Source organism: Atheta coriaria, unplaced genomic scaffold, assembly GCF_025399875.1.
Source record: "Atheta coriaria isolate IRGN ID8LTWV9N9 unplaced genomic scaffold, Caltech_Dcor_3.1 hic_scaffold_3_pilon, whole genome shotgun sequence".
Classification (NCBI taxonomy): domain Eukaryota; kingdom Metazoa; phylum Arthropoda; class Insecta; order Coleoptera; family Staphylinidae; genus Dalotia; species Dalotia coriaria.
This window is the reverse complement of record NW_027045445.1, coordinates 3,543,689-3,561,382: the sequence shown is the minus strand read 5'-3', so window position 1 is coordinate 3,561,382 and position 17,694 is coordinate 3,543,689. Positions and strand designations below refer to the sequence as shown.

The 17,694-nt window shown below is 37.1% G+C and overlaps 1 protein-coding gene across 1 annotated transcript; it reads left to right on the top strand.

Annotated features, from left to right (window-relative positions):
- The first annotated feature begins 1,681 nt into the window (after positions 1-1,681).
- On the top strand, positions 1,682-17,297 carry LOC135803778 (protein Tob1-like). The gene is made up of 3 exons (XM_065317470.1): positions 1,682-2,181; positions 11,632-12,678; positions 12,743-17,297. Exons 2-3 carry the CDS (start codon positions 11,906-11,908, stop codon positions 13,125-13,127), a joined length of 1,158 nt encoding a protein of 385 aa, XP_065173542.1. The 5' UTR covers positions 1,682-2,181; positions 11,632-11,905; the 3' UTR covers positions 13,128-17,297.
- Positions 17,298-17,694: the final 397 nt, after the last annotated feature.

Here is a 17,694-nt window from a genome sequence, read left to right as displayed (position 1 = left end):
TAACGTCTAAATGTACGCCAACATCCCACAACTTCGCGCATATGTGCGTAACGATTACCGCGAAGTAAGAATAAACAAACAGAGCACTAAATTCATGCGTAAAAAAACACATTGCAAAATTGTCTCGTCAGAATCATTTAAGTCGTCATTTAAATCACAGGCAGAGATTATTAAATATTTTCCTGCTTGCGGAATATTCCCCACAACAACAAAACTATTTGGTCAAGTTACTATCTTGCAAATAACGTTTTCAACATGGCGACTATGTGGACACGATTAATATTGTTTTAATTAATTACGTTTAAAGACAATACGCGTGTTGTTCATAACATTGATTACGATCAACACAATGTGTGTATCTATGCGCTGATTGCGTCTTCAATTTGATTTCAACAATACAAAAACATCAATAAATAATATTTACTGATGCAACCCAATGTACACCAATGCATTTAACCAAAATTTTCTACTTTATGCATCAAAATGATTCACTAGTTTATGCCAAGGAAGTTTCGCCTATGTAAGCAGTATGTTCAAGTGTAATTAAACTCGAGGACAGTTAGAATGTGCCGTTTCCAATTCTCGAGTGCGAAAAAACTTTACCACTATCGAAGCGAAAATGGGGCTGTCGCGGTGATGGAGGTGACGCGCGCGGAACTCGACACGTGGAAAACTCGAGTCCTGCCGGAGTAGAGAGTAGTGGCCTTGTTCGTGTCTCAGATCTTGCGTTCTCAAGCATCCTGCGTCTTGCAGCAGCAGATTTCCCACCAGTGCTTTTCGTCTCCTTCCTAGATCTTATTCGTACACCTGAAACGGCCCTGATGATACGGTCGAGGGCACCCACGCCTCGTGGATGCCCTAAATATCACACACATTAAAAAAATCATTTTTAACCTAAAAACAGAGCTTTTGTGCGGTTGGCAGCCATTGTGATAGCTCTATGTTGAGGTTATGTTACTGGTTAATCTTTATGGTTTTGTTATCCTATGGGATTTTTGCAATTTATGCAAAAAATTATTTATATATAAATCAACAATTTATAATATAACGTATTTAATAGCGAGATGCAGCAAATGATCGATAGGAAGATAGAACGAGTGCGGGCTGAGCGGCGGCGAGTCCTGTTCGCCTGTGCTGCAAAAATAGGTCTCCAGGGTTATAATTGCGTGCAGCGACGGACGGGCGGTTGCTGTGACGCAATCGCAGGCCGGGACCAAAACAAACGGTTACCAGGAGCAACGCGCGTTCATGACGTCAACAGATGAAGCTGTGACGTCAGCAGGACGAGCGAATACGTGCCAAATAGTCGTTAAAACATACCTACAAACACGAATTGTATTTATATTTTATTACTGTTTTCCCGACTGTTTATGAAATATTAACACAAAGGTGCAATTAGAAAATCATTTCGACGCGGAAAAATACAGAAATATATTAAAATTTTTACTAAGGTTTTCTCTTTTCAGCTGGTGGTAGTTCAGGATTTGCGCCTGGCGATGATGCTCCGTGGTGTCTGGTTCGTGCGCGTGCAGCATCGCGGATTGCGAGCGCTGGCGGTGGCGGGTGGTGGTGAAGGGCGGCATGCGCGCGTACCACCATCGCCACCCGCCGCCTCGACGCTTTCGTTCGCCCGTGCGCTTCGCAGCCGGTACCGTTTCGCGTTCGGCGCTCGGCGCTCCGCCACACTCTCCGCAATTGTTATATATCGACGGCGTCGACTCGCTCAGCGTCACTGTGCTGTGTGCTGCTCCCGTGCGCTACTCGCGACCGTGTCAGTGAAAATAATTTGCTAGTCCATACTTTTATATTTTTCTACTTTTATAAAACATAATAATTATTACATATAAAGAAAATCCTAAATCATAGTTTGTTTATTTTTTTAATTCTTAAACAACCAAGACGCGCGCGCGACAGGAGAATCTTATTATCTACCAACAACAAAAACAACCAAACAACTAACTACTCAAAAAACATATTAAAAAACAACTACAACAACTACTTACATCAAATCTCGACGAGCTCGACCACCACACACAAAAATCACACCGGAATACTGGAAACCAGGGAGGATTATAAAAAAAAAACACATCAGACACACATACGACTTGTATTGTAAAAATTAATTGTTCAGTTCGAATTCGATGCCCTACATCAACTGAGTTTCAAACGTCTTACCAACTGGTGAGTAGGTTTTTATGAAATTTTTAGTTTTTGTGTAAAATTCAGGCGAAAACAATGTTTAATTAACCATAGACAGGATGTCATCATCTCATTTAATTTGGGCAAATTGTTGAATCGATTTTGATAGCTATCTTTATCAAGTAGCGCAGTAGTTCACACATGATTGCGATTCTGGTGTATCAATGGATCGTATGGAGTAAAACTGGTTTACGCGAACTTTGTCAGCTGATTAGGTTACGTTCGCATTATAACTACATACGCAAGCGTGTTTTTTGTGCGCTTTTTGCTCATTTTGGGTATATTATCAATATGTTTGCAAGTGTCGGATGGAAATGGAAATTTTCCAACGCGTACCACCTACTGACATACATATTACAGCACACGCCCGTCGCTGGCCCCCGTCTGTAGGTGTTATTTCATTCGCGCTGTTCGAATGCCGCGCCATGTTCCATTCCGATCCCATTTGAGGGTGGCTATTTTCGGCGCGTATTGATCTTTGATCGTCACGGAAAATGCTTTACGGCGACTAATACATCAGGTCGCCGGCTTTGCACGCGGTGAATTTCATGTTTGCGTGATGTGCAAATTGCAGTAATGCATAATTTAACGCAAATGCAGGCATCCAAGTTATTTCACCGCTGAAGAAGTCAATATATGGTTATATCTGAGCATGATCCACGTACTTTATGTTCTAGTGCGTGATGTGTCATATGTTACCAATGCTATCGATGGTGGTTGCTGTTTTATGCGTTCACCACGTACGTCAGCCACTTCAATAAAGTCGGCGTAAATATTTATTGCAAGTCGAATGGAAAGCGCGTTTTGTGCATGAATTCAATTTGCAGCCGGAGTGTGAGTTATTGAGGGCCAAGGCGAGGGCACAATAGTGGAAAATCAGGAATCAGCTGATAATAACAATATTATCAGCAAGCGCAATATCATGTGCAATGTCACATGCTCTTATCGCGTGCATTATTTCCACCCACGCACACCGTGGATAAGCAAAGGTGAAAAATATGTACTGGTTCAATGTCAGCTGTTTATGTGCTGGTATATTTTACTTAGCAACACAATAATTTTATTCACTTTTCATTCATTTTCGCGTGTTTTTAAATTTTTATTCGTAGCAAACCAATATTACACCTTGAATTATTTTATCATAGGATGAAAACATTTTAAAAAACGTAGTACAGTGTCAAGATTATTTATTATCTGATCATGTGTCTCTTTATTACGATGAAAAACATCATGCGTTGTGTGCGTACAGCAAATCTCAACAACTACCTGCACAACAACTACGAAATGCACAACATAACAATAAAATTAATTAATCACACAATACATAATTAATTAGTACATTCTCAAGGCTTTTATTTGAGTGGTTCTTGATGTATTGATTTTTTTTTTCTTATTTTTTGGTAGATTATTCTATAGATACTATTTTTACTACGTTCGTTTTCAAGAACACGTTTAATTTTAAACTTAGGTAATACCAGCAAACATCGAACATGTTCAAATAGCTATTATTATCGCTACGTGGCGAACGTGGCTCGTTGTTGATGTATTTATAAAATTTTGTTATTCTCACATTAAACGCGCGTTTGCCAATTGCACGTGACATTGGCTCGCCGTGCTCATGTTTCGCGTGCGATTTTCACGAAACGTTTAACTTCAAGAGCGCCGCAACGTCAATCTCTTAAAGTGCTTCTTTATTTGGTCATGCGGACACGTTGATGACTTCTCTCCGCTTTGTTTACTTGTTTTCATGGAATAACCTGTTTATAATATGTACATGACCGCAAAACATTATCTTATCAGTGTGTCATACACATTTTTCGTTGTTGTAAGTGTCATGCGTTCATATCCAGTTAGTTAATTTGCTTAAACGCATTCTAAGGGTATGAAAAGTAGTTGTGGATTGGCGTGCTCACCTTCATGCTCGTCGATTTGCCAAAAACTTCATTCGGACACATCGGCGAGCTCCACACGTCGCGTTGGAAGCGTCTTTTAAATTTGGAAGCGACACAGATCGCTCTATTTATATTTGTATGTATTTATACGCGCAACATATCGAGATGCATGCATATAACATATTTTCCCAGATAAATGTGTGGTCGATGCAATAGTAACACCACTTTCATCATCGACAATGCGATGACAGGCAACGCCTGTCACCAAACTGATATTTTGGTGTTTTAGGCGATTAGATTGCAGAGAATTAGATTGGGATCATATTACATTGTGATATGATTCACTAATTATCAATTTATTCCATATCTTCCAAAATGATTAATAGCCATGTGTCATTATTACGCTACCAAATGGTGGAGGCGCCTCATGTGGTAATATTATATCTAAAACTCAGAAACTTTGCATTATTTATGCTTATTTACTACAAAATAAATAAAAATTAGTATATTGTAGGTATTATGCGGTTATGGCGCCTAGAAATTTACAACTTTGCACATAAATTTATTTTTCCAACATGTGACGACGTATATTTTTACGGCGCATATCACTAAATACATATAAATGTGTTTTACGCTCATCTACATGTGTTGCTTGCGTGATTTGCATTCAACTTACACGTCGTTACATTGTTTCTTTTCAAACTCACACCGAGCACACCAACATTTGTTTATCAGGTGCGCACGAATGGTGCGAAAATTTGGAAAAACTAGATTACACTCACAACGAGCCGTGCACAAGGTGAATGAATTATACTAATTGCGAGGTAGCGTGACTACTTTTTCGACTATTACTACAATAACAACTCGAACAACCTACTACCCCAGTCCCTAAATGCGATTAGAAATAAAACATAATTAACTTGCTTTTATTTAGTTCCAGCATTGTGATAAATCAATAATACGAAAATATGTCATGGTTGGAGTGGATTAAAAGGCACAATAAAACTTGAATTGGCGAAAATCTACTATCTAGACAGTGAAAATGTTTTTCTTTGTTGGATCGAGAATATAAACTTGCGTCGGCCTTGACTGTATTGATTTTTGTGGAGTGCTCGTTTAATTCTTCTCTTTTGTTGAAAATATTTCGGGCCTTTTACATTCCAACATGTGCAACAGCACAAAACAAATTTATTTTTATATATTAAATCACGAAATCCTCCATAAGCCATTTTCACGTTATGAATAAATTCATAGGAAAAAGATGAAGATGTTCAGTGTAAAAATAGCTTGTTATTTTCATAGAAAGTGTGTAATTTGCCTCGAATCATGAAAATAGCAGATTTATCCGCATTTTTCAGACGTGCGCGTTTACATTTCTGTGAGAATTCCACGCGGCGCATGCTCAACATATTCCCACACTAAAAATACCCGAAAAAACTGTGCACGCCATTTGTTGTTACTACTATGAATGAGATGAGATGGGTTACACTGTTTACAATTCCAGCACAAAAAAAACGCGATGTTTGGTATTCTGATGGTCATACAAACACATTACATCGTTCAAACATACACACATGCAAAAAAAAAACTAACAACACACGTCTGTGCGCTGGTATATTTTTTCGCTTGCGACGCTTAATCAATTCGCGTTGATTACAAGCATTTATTTGTATTACAATTATTGTTTCGTTAATTGCACGCGTATTACGTGCATGAATCGCTTGTTTACTATTTGGATATATCAATCGATTTCGTAATCATTTCGACGAATGAAGTCTTTAGTAATGACGATTACATAATGTCACAAAAAGAATACAACCCACAGTGCAGTATTATTACAACTTCAATAAATAGTTGAATGAAAAGTCAATCTGCGTAAATTGGTATCATTAAAATCTTTTTGTGTTTTGTTTGGTTATAAAATTACTTCTACTGACATGACGCGGTGCATAATGTAGCAGAAGTTGCCGATGGTGAATTAGTGAACGCAGCGCCACCTAAAACGCTTTTCTAGTTATTTCCAAGTTATTTTCAAATAAGTTCAAGTTCATAATAATTCACACCGGTACAACGCGCATTAATTACCAATTGAAACTCGCTGGTTGCAGTTGTAGACAATTGCTTTGTACATGTATCGATTCGGACGAGCATTGTGTCTGGTAAACATGATGTTACTACACTGTTAAAACGATGCACGAGCATCGCAATGATAATCTCCTACAAATTACTAGCGCACACACATTGCTGGAACTGGAAGCGTCCAACGTGAAGCAAGGTCGTCACTTCATTACGTCGTAGTTACATCACACAGCAGCGCTGCACGTGCGGGTGCGCAGATCCACCCACACATGTGTAATAGACCTGCGTGCATTATAATAAAACACGTGAACTGTATTAAATCGAAATATAGAAAAATAGCATCCAGACGTGATTCCAGTGTTATTTTATTACCCAAACAATGAAATACAATAATTTTTGTAAAAATGTTATTTATCCTGATAAAACAAGAATAAAATATCGATTTGAACAAATAGAAAATCAAAGCGTTAACATAACTAAGCAAACAAATGCAATAAATATCGTCGCGGTGCTCTAGTTGTCGTCGTCGTTCGCCGTGATACAATTTTCGATATTTTTTCTTTTCGCATTGTATGCCACGGCCTTTTCTTGAATAATAAACCGCTGTAAATAGGACATTTTTGCTGCCAGTCGATAAATAAATTAACCGGGCATGCAGCTCTATTGTGGTTAGAAACCGATTTTTCTGTGCGCGTTTGGTGACACGAGAGTGAGCGTTAGATTGATGGAAATAACAATCGCTGCTTGCTCTGGTGCACATACACATTTTTATTTCATTGATTCGGTTTGCGTGGCTTAAAAGTTGAACCAGTTAAATAGGTTGTGCTACGCCATGATGTTTATAAATTATCAATGCTTGGCTTGATAAGTGACGTCACTATTAGTTATACGTTGTGAACGTATAGATAAGATAACGATTTGTAACCAAATTTTACTTCTGTGTATGTGGCGGAACGCTGCTTGTTTTATTTTATGATATTTTATTATTAAATATATCGTATAACATCTGTTTATCTATTGCTTAACGGTTTTAACTCATTTGCGTCGCATTTAAGCGTGATTTTCCAGGTGGTTTCGTACAATTTGCAATTGTGCATTATTTTCGACGCTTGGCGAATAAAACGCACAATTTTCCGCTCGAATTAATATATAACTTTACCTCTTGAGTAATGAATCTCGCAGAGATAATCTAAATTTGTGCAATGGAATTAAAAAAGTTTTGCACAAAGCAAAAAAATTGAACTAATTTGTTAATTAGTTTAGATCGAAGTGAAGCGCCTGAGGTGTGCGTTTAACACGATAAAAAGTTTGCCATTTTTGGCACCGTCACAAAATGTTACAATGAGGCAATTGGGCACTTCATGGCGGAATAACTGATGTGAACATTTGTACTGCGCCATTTTCAACATGTTTCCATGCTAATGCATGAGGCAAATATTCGGAATTATTTAGAGCAACTAAGCACACATTACTAGACATCTAAATTATTCTGACTTAGAATTTTGAGCGCAAAAGCACGAAATTAAATGGGTCATTTAAAATATTCATGGTATGCACACTTAAATCTATGTTTTTCGTGCAAAACGTAAGTTCTTTAGAAGTTTTTAGTAATCTCCCCTGCTTTCGATGTAATACTGGGCCGGTAATGGCGGCAGTTCAACGGATTTATTAGAAACGATTAGTCGAAACAAATTGGAGCACTGGAACACAGTAGCATTGCTGCAATGGCTCAACATCCTTTACTATTTATTATGCTTTAATGCATTTAACAGTACAATCGCAATGAGTTCAAATGCTATTGTCTGTTTGAGCTCAATAACCGACTCCGAACGCTTCGAAAACGACTCGAACTAAACCCGAAAATATAAAAATTCGCACATTTAATGATTAATTATCGAAACGGCTGCTTTTGATTGTGACTAATTTATACTTTTATAAATAGATCCTTTCATTTCCACAACACCTCGACGTTGAATACGAAAACTTCGCTGTGAATAACCAATCATGAAAAAAATAGAAACGAAGCGCGTGTTGAGCACAATATGCCAACACAGTAATAATTACCGACTAATAGAAAAGATGGAATTTATCCCCTTGACGATTGTCGCTTTGGCAATCGCTTGTTTTGATCTTTAATTATACACATCCGTTTTGTTCGCCATGACGTAATCGTAGACATCACGACTGCGCACATCGATAGAATTCAGCATTTTACTACGTTTTAAAAAAGAGCTCGTAAAATGCTCGTGTTTCACGCGCCGCGACGCTATAAATAAAAAATGACTTTCGACTTGCTATGGAATCAGCTGTTATAACCGGGCTGGCACTGCCACCACATTAACTTTACTTTTACCATGCGATGTAATATTAGTTGAGGGCTATAATATAAGTGCTGATAAACCGCATTTCGTGCGCTTATTTATCCCAATCATAAAATGGTGGTTAGAGGTAAGAGGTAAGCAGAAAACTCAAGTGAATGGTCTGAAACGGGGTCGTCGCTGGCTGTGTGTCTGCAGGATCGATCCGGTGTTGTTCAGTATCATTTCGTGAAAGCGCCGCGCATGCAAATGTAATTTCAGGCCTTTGAGGCACAGCGTGGGCCGCCCAATTTGTTACCGACGACACAAAGGGCTCCGGCGAAGTGTATGTTTCTTTGATTTCATGTCGCGCAAGTACCTAAATCTATTGAAGCAATGAAGCGATATATTTTAATGCTTGAATTATGAAAATTAATAGCAGTAGAGTTTTTTGCCAATTTGGGCTCCACTACAAGGACAAGGTCTTAGAATTTGGACCCTACTTGAAGTTGCCAAGTTTTTGCATGAATAGTCATAAATTTTATCGTTGAAGATTAATTCCATCTGAAGATAATTAATATGAAGTATGTTTGTACTGAAAAAAAGTGTATTAACACCCTATTTTTAGGTGCCAAGAATGTCGAAATTCGTAATATAAAATATAAAATACCTACCCAAACACATTAGTAAAATTGCTTTCAAAGTGTCTAAATTCATTTGAACAAATATAATTATTTGTATTTTTGGGCACTTGGGTTTATTGTAATGTTGAAACCCATAAATGCGTTCATTTAAATATAAATGTATGAATAAATAAAAAACGTTGTTTTTGTTTTTTGTAAGTATTAGCTATGAACGCATTAATAACGTATGTGTTTGCATAATAAGCGCCGTCGAAATACGCACAACGTGTTTGCCAACATTGTCGTGTATTTTTATTTCGCCGCCGCGGAAACCTCTGCGTGCTGTCGGTGTTTGTTTGAATAACTTAACGTAAATTAATGATAAGGGCCATTGAGCATCCAAGGCTTTACTTTTTCATACTTGTTATATAATCAATAACACACAGTAGCAACTAAGTGACAAAAGCAAACAGTAACAGTCCAAAAATGGAGATTTAGGAAATAGGCAACCGAATGCACAAAGAAACTATCAGCCATCTTGAAATGGCATTCATTCACAATGTTTAGCAACATTTCAGCATGAAACAAGCTTTAATTATGTTCAACTGCATAAATTAGAGGTAGTAGAATGTGTAAAACTTTGATGAATTTTCTAAATTGTGTACAAGCACGACAGCACATTTGCATTTTGGTTCAGGAACGTTTTGTCACGCGTTTAGAATACAATTAGTAACAGAAGTGGCAATTTTAATTCCCAACACATGTCGCATTTGTTTTTGTGCGTCTCAATCATAAAATCCCATATATTCTAATTGGATTGTGTTTTATTTTTACATTATCGATCGTCATGAAAACAACTTACTCCCTTGCAGTCTAAAATTATCTACAATTGCTCTTTTGTTTTCCACCTCGCGTTCAATGTTGCTCATACACGTTAAATAAATGTATATACCTTTGAACATTAGTTTATAATTATGCAAACGACTGATAAAGTAACCTATAGGTAGATACATTGTAATTGGCTTGTGTGCACTTTATGAGTTCTATTTTCCGACGCGCATATGAAAACAAATGTCTCCCGTTTGCGACACGTGTGTTAAATCCATCACATAATAAGTACACTCGTGTGGCAGCAGCAGGTTTTCACCCTCCGCTACCCGATGATTGCATTTTTATAACACCTTGACCTGTATTTATCCTTTGTTCTTGGGTTTTATCACTGACAGCGGTGGATCTTTTCATGTAATAAAAAATAACGCCGCAGTTAAAATATGTCATGCCTACTATTTTATTGAATTATTTTTAGCAAGTGTGAAATTTTAAAGTAGGTTTAATTCAATTAGTGGACGTGTGTAAATACATAAACGACTGCATATATTTATGTAACGCGACATGATACCTCGTACGCGTACAATGTGGACGACCTATTTTCTTGAGCAAACTGTTCTTTATTTCTTATTGGCATTAAACGTCATACACATTACACATTGCGACATTTTATTTATGAACCTACATACCATACCTACTTGATTTCTATTTGTTTTTCACGTTTTTTTCAAGAATGTTGAGATTTTACCGTTGCCAAAAATATTCTAATATGGAAAGGTGGAGACAACATTTGGTGATTCATGTTTCACGTGCCAAAAATGTCATAACAATCGTTGCGTAGTCCAAAAACACGACGCCATGTTCTTTTTTAACTTGTTTGGGTCCTGAAACAAAAGTACAACAAAATTAAAGATAAAATTTCAATTATGAGAGTAGATGATAATTTATTACTGAGTATACGTGACAGGAACATATTAACGCAACATGAAATATTACAGGTTTCATTTGTGAGTCATAGGGTGGAAAAATAACAGCGCCATCTTTAATGATCCATTTACGATTTCTATTTTTACGTAATTAATTAAATGTTCTCGGATATCTGAAGCTCGGTTTAAAATGTTGAGCGTATTGATCCGTGTCGGCTCGTAACGTAATGAGAAAAAGTTACCTTGACATTGGCCACGTGCGTACCGAGTTTTAATCACAGTGCAATGGCGGGACGTGCATAGCAATTGCCAATTTTGTTTTTGTTTATTTTGTGCGTTTACGATTGCCCCTAAAATAAGATGTAAAATTTGGGCGGCTTGCGGGCAGGTCGGACGCGACGTAAATTCGTCCTAGAATCGCACGAAACGCTTTTGGCGTCGAGCTTTGGGTGTGACCCAGTTTCGTGTTCCCCGCGCGAGAGCTCGTGCTCTGGTTGAATAATGGGCAAGTAGGGTAGGAGAGTAGAAAGAGAGGCTGGCGGAGAGTGGAGCGCAAAACCGGCGCGGGCGTATATTGATCGCGAAGAATCTCGCGAACTCGGCGAACACAATGCACTTATCATCGCCTACGCCGACTGCCAGAGAGTGAGCACAAACTGCACACGAATTCGATAAAAAATAAACATGTCCTGCATTCTTTCCCCCCTGATGATTTTTCTATATATCTTAAGAATATATTCAGTTGTGTCTGGAGAAAATACTGACTGGTTTTCTCGTTTGGTTTCAGAGCACGTATATTGTTTAGATTCATCGCAAACATTTCGCTAAAAACGAAAAACGTTTGTTCGTCTTCAAATCGCCGCCATCAACACGGGGGCATCCGGAGCGCATGCAACAGGAGTAAAGAATTCGTCGACAAGGATCGTCAAATAAGCAGCGGCAACGTGGAGGGAGCACGAAGACAAGCCGGCAAAATTGATCCGTTCAATCAATTGCGTTACCGCCATCAATCAGCCACGAACGATAATCACCTGATAAGAGTTACAAAACACGAAGCCAAAATGCATATTGAAGTGCAAGTTGCATTGAACTTCGTCATCTCGTACCTGTACAATAAGCTGCCCCGACGTCGAGTGAACATCTTCGGGGAGGAGCTTGAGAAAGCCCTGAAGGACAAGTTTCAAGGGCATTGGTATCCTGACAAGCCGTTCAAGGGATCCGCGTTCCGTTGTCTGAAAACCGGAGATCCGATCGATAAGGTGCTGGAGCGTGCGGCGCGCGAGAGCGGCGTACCTATTCAGGATATTCTCGAGAATCTCCCACAGGAGTTGGCCGTATGGGTGGATCCCGGAGAGGTGAGCTACCGTATTGGCGAGAAAGGTGCCGTGAAGATCCTCTTCAGTGAAAAGGCTGACCCGCAGGATGAACACTCGGCGGACAGGGAAGTCACCAAGACTTTCAATCCGGAGGCACAGTGTTTCCGGCCGATCGAATCGGTTGGTTGTAGCCTCAGTAATCTGACCCTGTCGCCCAAATCGGTGACACCGTTCGCCAGCAATCAGCCGCAACAACCCCCGGTGGGCACGCAGATGCCGCCCCCAATGCAGACCAACAATCTCAACCCGCAGAATGCTTCGAACCAAGCCATGAACCCCATCTCACCATCAACGGCACCCTCGCCTACCTCGATGGGCAACTCGTTCAAAGGCTCGCCTTCGCCTGTGCCAGCGTTCATTCCTCGAACCACCACGCCGTTGACGTTTACGACGGCTACATTTGCGCAGACGAAATTTGGCAGTACCAAACTTAAGACAAACAGTAAACGAGCCAACAGGTACGTTATTATATTGAGGAGCGAATTTTGGGCTGAGTTGTAATTGTTTAATTTGATATTCCAGAATGTCTCCGACCGAGTTCAGCAATTACATCAAACAACGCGCGATGCAACAGCAGATTCATCAGCAGCCACCGCACCACTCGCCCAACGGACGCGCCATCTCACCAGACCCATCTTACTACTACGGTCACGGCCCATACGGCCCCCAGTTCCCACCGCGCTCCATGTTTGAGTCTTCCAACCAGTTCCTCAGCCCCGATCTCTACCCGGGCAAGTTGCAGTTCGAAGCCCCAGCCGTCGGCCCGTTCTACCAAAACAATGCGCCGGTGGGCGCCGCCAATCAGCCGAGCGGCCAAAACGCGCCGCAGGACAACGGCAAACTGATGGACAACAACTGGCCGTACCCTGCCAGTGGCCAATATCAACATCTTCTCGTTGCTAACTGATGCAACTAAAGGTGCTTAATGAATAAACGACAAACCAAAACACACGCTAGCATGAAATATATACGCTGAAACAAAATCTCTTAAGTTACTTATTTACGCCATTGACGAGGGAACCAAGATTAAGCAAAGCATATTCGCCCACTTTAATATTTTTTATTATGAGTAACATAATAAGTGATCTTAAAATTTACTTCCTAGTGAGCATAATTTATTAGGTCGAAATCCTTTCAACGCTGGCGTTAATTTCGACTTTATTTATTAAAATATAAATTATTTTTGTATGTTCAATCGATTTATTATAACTGTGTATAGGCGTTAAGGGCCGCAATCTGGCTCAATCTAATTGATAGCACGTTATCGGAAATATTAAAGTGGGGCGCACGCAGAATACATCTGAACTGTTAAGATTGTAACGAAATAAGCACGGTGATGATACAATTGAAGGAAGCAAATCTGACTATGCAAAAAATACCCTTAATAAACATTAAAAGAAGATAAAAAGATATAATGAATATAATTTTTTACAAAAAAAAATGAAGATAAAAAGTAAAACGCTAACAACTGTAGATAAAATTAGATAATTATTATTCGTCGTCTGATGAACTATAAAAGGAATAATTGATTATAATAATAAAAAAGTAAATGTTAGTTTTTCAATTTCATATTACCATACATAGAATATACGATTATATTAATATATAAAGCAAAGGAAACAAAAAATAGGAAATATTTAATTTTGTTTCTGAGAAATCTTATTTAACTTACGAATAATTTGTACTATATATATAAATATATATAGAAATGAAGTGAAGTGTAATGAAATTTAAAGAAAACAAAAAATGGTGTTTAAATGTTTACAGTATTCTTGTAGATTTTAGAGTGTTTTCTAAATTTTTATATATATTATATATACATAAATGTGTATAAATAATACTGTACATGTATTTTTTATTTTTTATATCGAAGATGAAAATAATAAGAAGAAACAAGCTCAAGCTGTCATCTAGTCCCCCGATATTTCTATAATAATGTAATTTTTCATATGAGAGCGTGAAACACGAAGAAGTAAAAGTCAAACATTGCTGAGATGAAAAAGATGCCCGTACAAGAATCTAAAAATATTTACATGTTATTATAATTATTATTGAGTTTATTCCAACTCAACTCTCTCGATGGAAGTTGACTAATACTACGTAAAAGCTAGATGAGCAAATCGAAAAACTCCTTCAAAAGTGAACACAGCTGGAACACTATTAGTTGATTGATTGATTGATTTTGATACTGATTCTACTTGATAGTTGTAGGCATGTGTCCGTAGGGAAACAAATTTCAATAACAATATATGAGGAAAATGAATTGAATGATAATTATAATGATACAATAATCACGTTTTTCTAAGTGTTTGCATATCATAAAAGTAACGGAATGTAATAAGCTGTTGAATATAGGATAACCAAACCAAGCCATCTCTGAAAGTATAAACTACGTTTAGACCAAGTGAATTTGATTCTATTCGTAGGGTTTAGCCGTTTTAGTCAAACTATGCGAATTTAAGGCGTTTAAGCAACTAAGGAAGTCGTTTGTTTCAATTTATGTTCTAAGACCAATTCTGTTCCTAGATGTTTTTGATTGGTGTAGACTACATACTACAATGATAATGCCCATCACGTCTTAAACCCGTACACAAGTACAAGTACAACTACACACACGACTTGAATCTTCTTTCTATGTGGAGATATACTATTGCTATATGATTGTTATTACTTTAAACAAAATGAACTATTAAATCGTTGTTACAGTATGATTTATGTTATTACTGCGAAAATGTTATTGTGATTTTAGCGAACCACCAGTACCAAAATTTTCGATTTAGTTACATTTTTTTATGTTTTTATTGTTTGTATTTCTTAATATTGATAATTATATATTTGAATACAATACTTTTAAGCGTTCTTTGATTTATTGTTCTTATCTCTGCGCGCGCGAGCATCAATTGATGCTTTAAGTCGAGTTTATGAATGGAGAATGGAGGTCAATGAAGCTCAATAAGTCAGTATATAATCTGTGACACTTGCGAATTACAATAATGCAGTCGGCAGTACCTGAATACAGAGCAGCTGATAGCGGACGAAGATAAATGGCTAACAAACGCAACACAATACAATGGTTTTAAGTCATTATTGACGACATTTTTGGGTACCTGAACGCACCAACTAAAATCGTTCACTGAAATGACTTCCGGACAAGTTTTCTCGTATTATTCTTACACAACTAAGATCTAACTATCATTATTGTTAACATAACGCTTAACTTAACAAACTATACCATGTTACCATGCAAATTGTACTCGTACAACCCAAGACCCTTTTACACGTGATACAAAAACTTATTTTTTTAAGCTTTTTTAAATACTACATAACGCTAATGTCACTAATGTGTAATCAACAAAATGAACAAGTAACAAATTAGAAACAAAGTACAATGGGTGCTTTTGTAAGATAGTCCAAGAAAATGGAATTTACAAAATAGATGAAATTGATTCATTTACGCTTAAATCACACAATTTATGTTGAACTTTAATTGCGCACACGACAAAAACTACAAAAAAAAAACATCATTTCGACTCGTAAATATCAGCGTAAGTCATCAGACGTAATGTTAATCAAATATTGTCAACGATATTAGTGTTGTTAAAGAAAAACGTACCTACCTGTCACGTATTAAAAACCTAAGCGTAATTCCAAGCAAAAAAAACTTTAATCAGTTACCAATTAAAGTAATCGGGCAGTGGTAGTGTATTTTCATCACACACACAAGATCCAACATGATGGAAAGCACTTACTGTCCGATCGCTAGCTACACAATGTACATGAGATAATTAATTAATAATATTCTCCGCACACGGAGAGAAATTAAGTGGAAAACAAAGAGAAACCAATAGGATACTATAACATACAAAGAAAGATTACTAAACTAAGGAATACATGGAATAGTGTACTCAATTATTTTATATACTTGCTTCGAAAATAAACTTTAGCATTTTACTAATGAAACTAATTAATCGGTAATATAACAAATACATACAAGCATGTAACGAATACAAAAATGTAATAGCCATTATATAATTAACAACTTAGCGAGAAAAATGAAAAGGATTTGGGAAAATTTGAATCAAGGGTTGTAAATTTAGACGTTGTTAATGAAATTAATAAATATGTCTGTCTAAAGCATTGTTGGTCTCGATTGACATCAAGAAGAAGAATGCCGTAGATGCGTAATTATTGTACATGTGAAATTTATTACGTACATATATAATTCTATAATTGTAATATCTGGTTGTAGTAGTTAAATATGGAATTAGCTATTTATAAAAATAATAATGCCTAGTTATTGACTTGTTTAGTTCTTAAACGAATACGTTGTTTATTCTTCAAATTTCAATGTTTTAAATGTCATCGCAGGCAATATTAATATTTAAACAATGAGAAAAACACGTTCGTAGAAAAACAGGTTCAAATAGCTCAAGACTTAAGCCAAAATGTTGTGTTAATATTTTTGTAACTTACTTCAGACGCACTTAACAACTTCCAACTTCCAGAATTCGTCAGAATTGCGCAATATCAATACGATATTCTATATTTAATTACACAAAGCCAGGCAAATAGCGACAACGGACTCGTTGCCTGCGGCTTTTCACAAGTTCGCCGAAAAGCGCGCAGCAATGTACATATACAATCAATGTGATGAAATCATTCGCAGCAATGATTTAAATACCGCGATAGGTTTTAGGTGGACCTGGCCTATTCGTCTAATATGTCACTATCTGTGTTAGTTTGTTATATCTGTTATATAAAAACAAAACAAAACAAATAATATGTACTCGATGCATTCTATATCTTATATATTTGTAACTAATTGTAGTTTATACGTATTACTTTATACATATATTGATTATATAGTGATACGGAATGAAATGAGAAAGCAAATTGAGATGTTCCATCCCGTTATCATATTCGATATACTGAATACTGGAACGTAAATATTGATGAGCACTTCTGAGTCAGGTAAACTGTGTACTAACATCTTTCTATCTGTGTATAAATACGTAAAATATAATTTTACATATTGTTGTACAATTTTTAAGTTTATATTAAAATGTTTGTGCATTTATATATTGATTCTTGTTATTTTATCCCAATTTTGTCATTTGCAGAGAGTTTTGAAAGTAATCATCTGTTAGGAATTACAATATATGTAACCAAAGTTGCCTAGAAACCGTTTAATATAATTTGTAATTGTTCCTAACCATGTTCCACAACTTCCGTGGAAGATTTTGCTATTGTCTAATATTGTTCTATAATATAACTAGCATGTGCCTGTGAATCATAGATCTATACATCTATTTTAATTACAGCATCTATCTTTGAACCGTGTTACAATTAGATTTGCATGAGTCTGACGCTTCATTTGGCAAAAGCAGTCTTGATTAATCTCAACGCGTCTCATTAACACTTTAAATCACGTTCAGCCTAGTAGATTCTAACAAAATGGAGGGTTGGGGTACGTT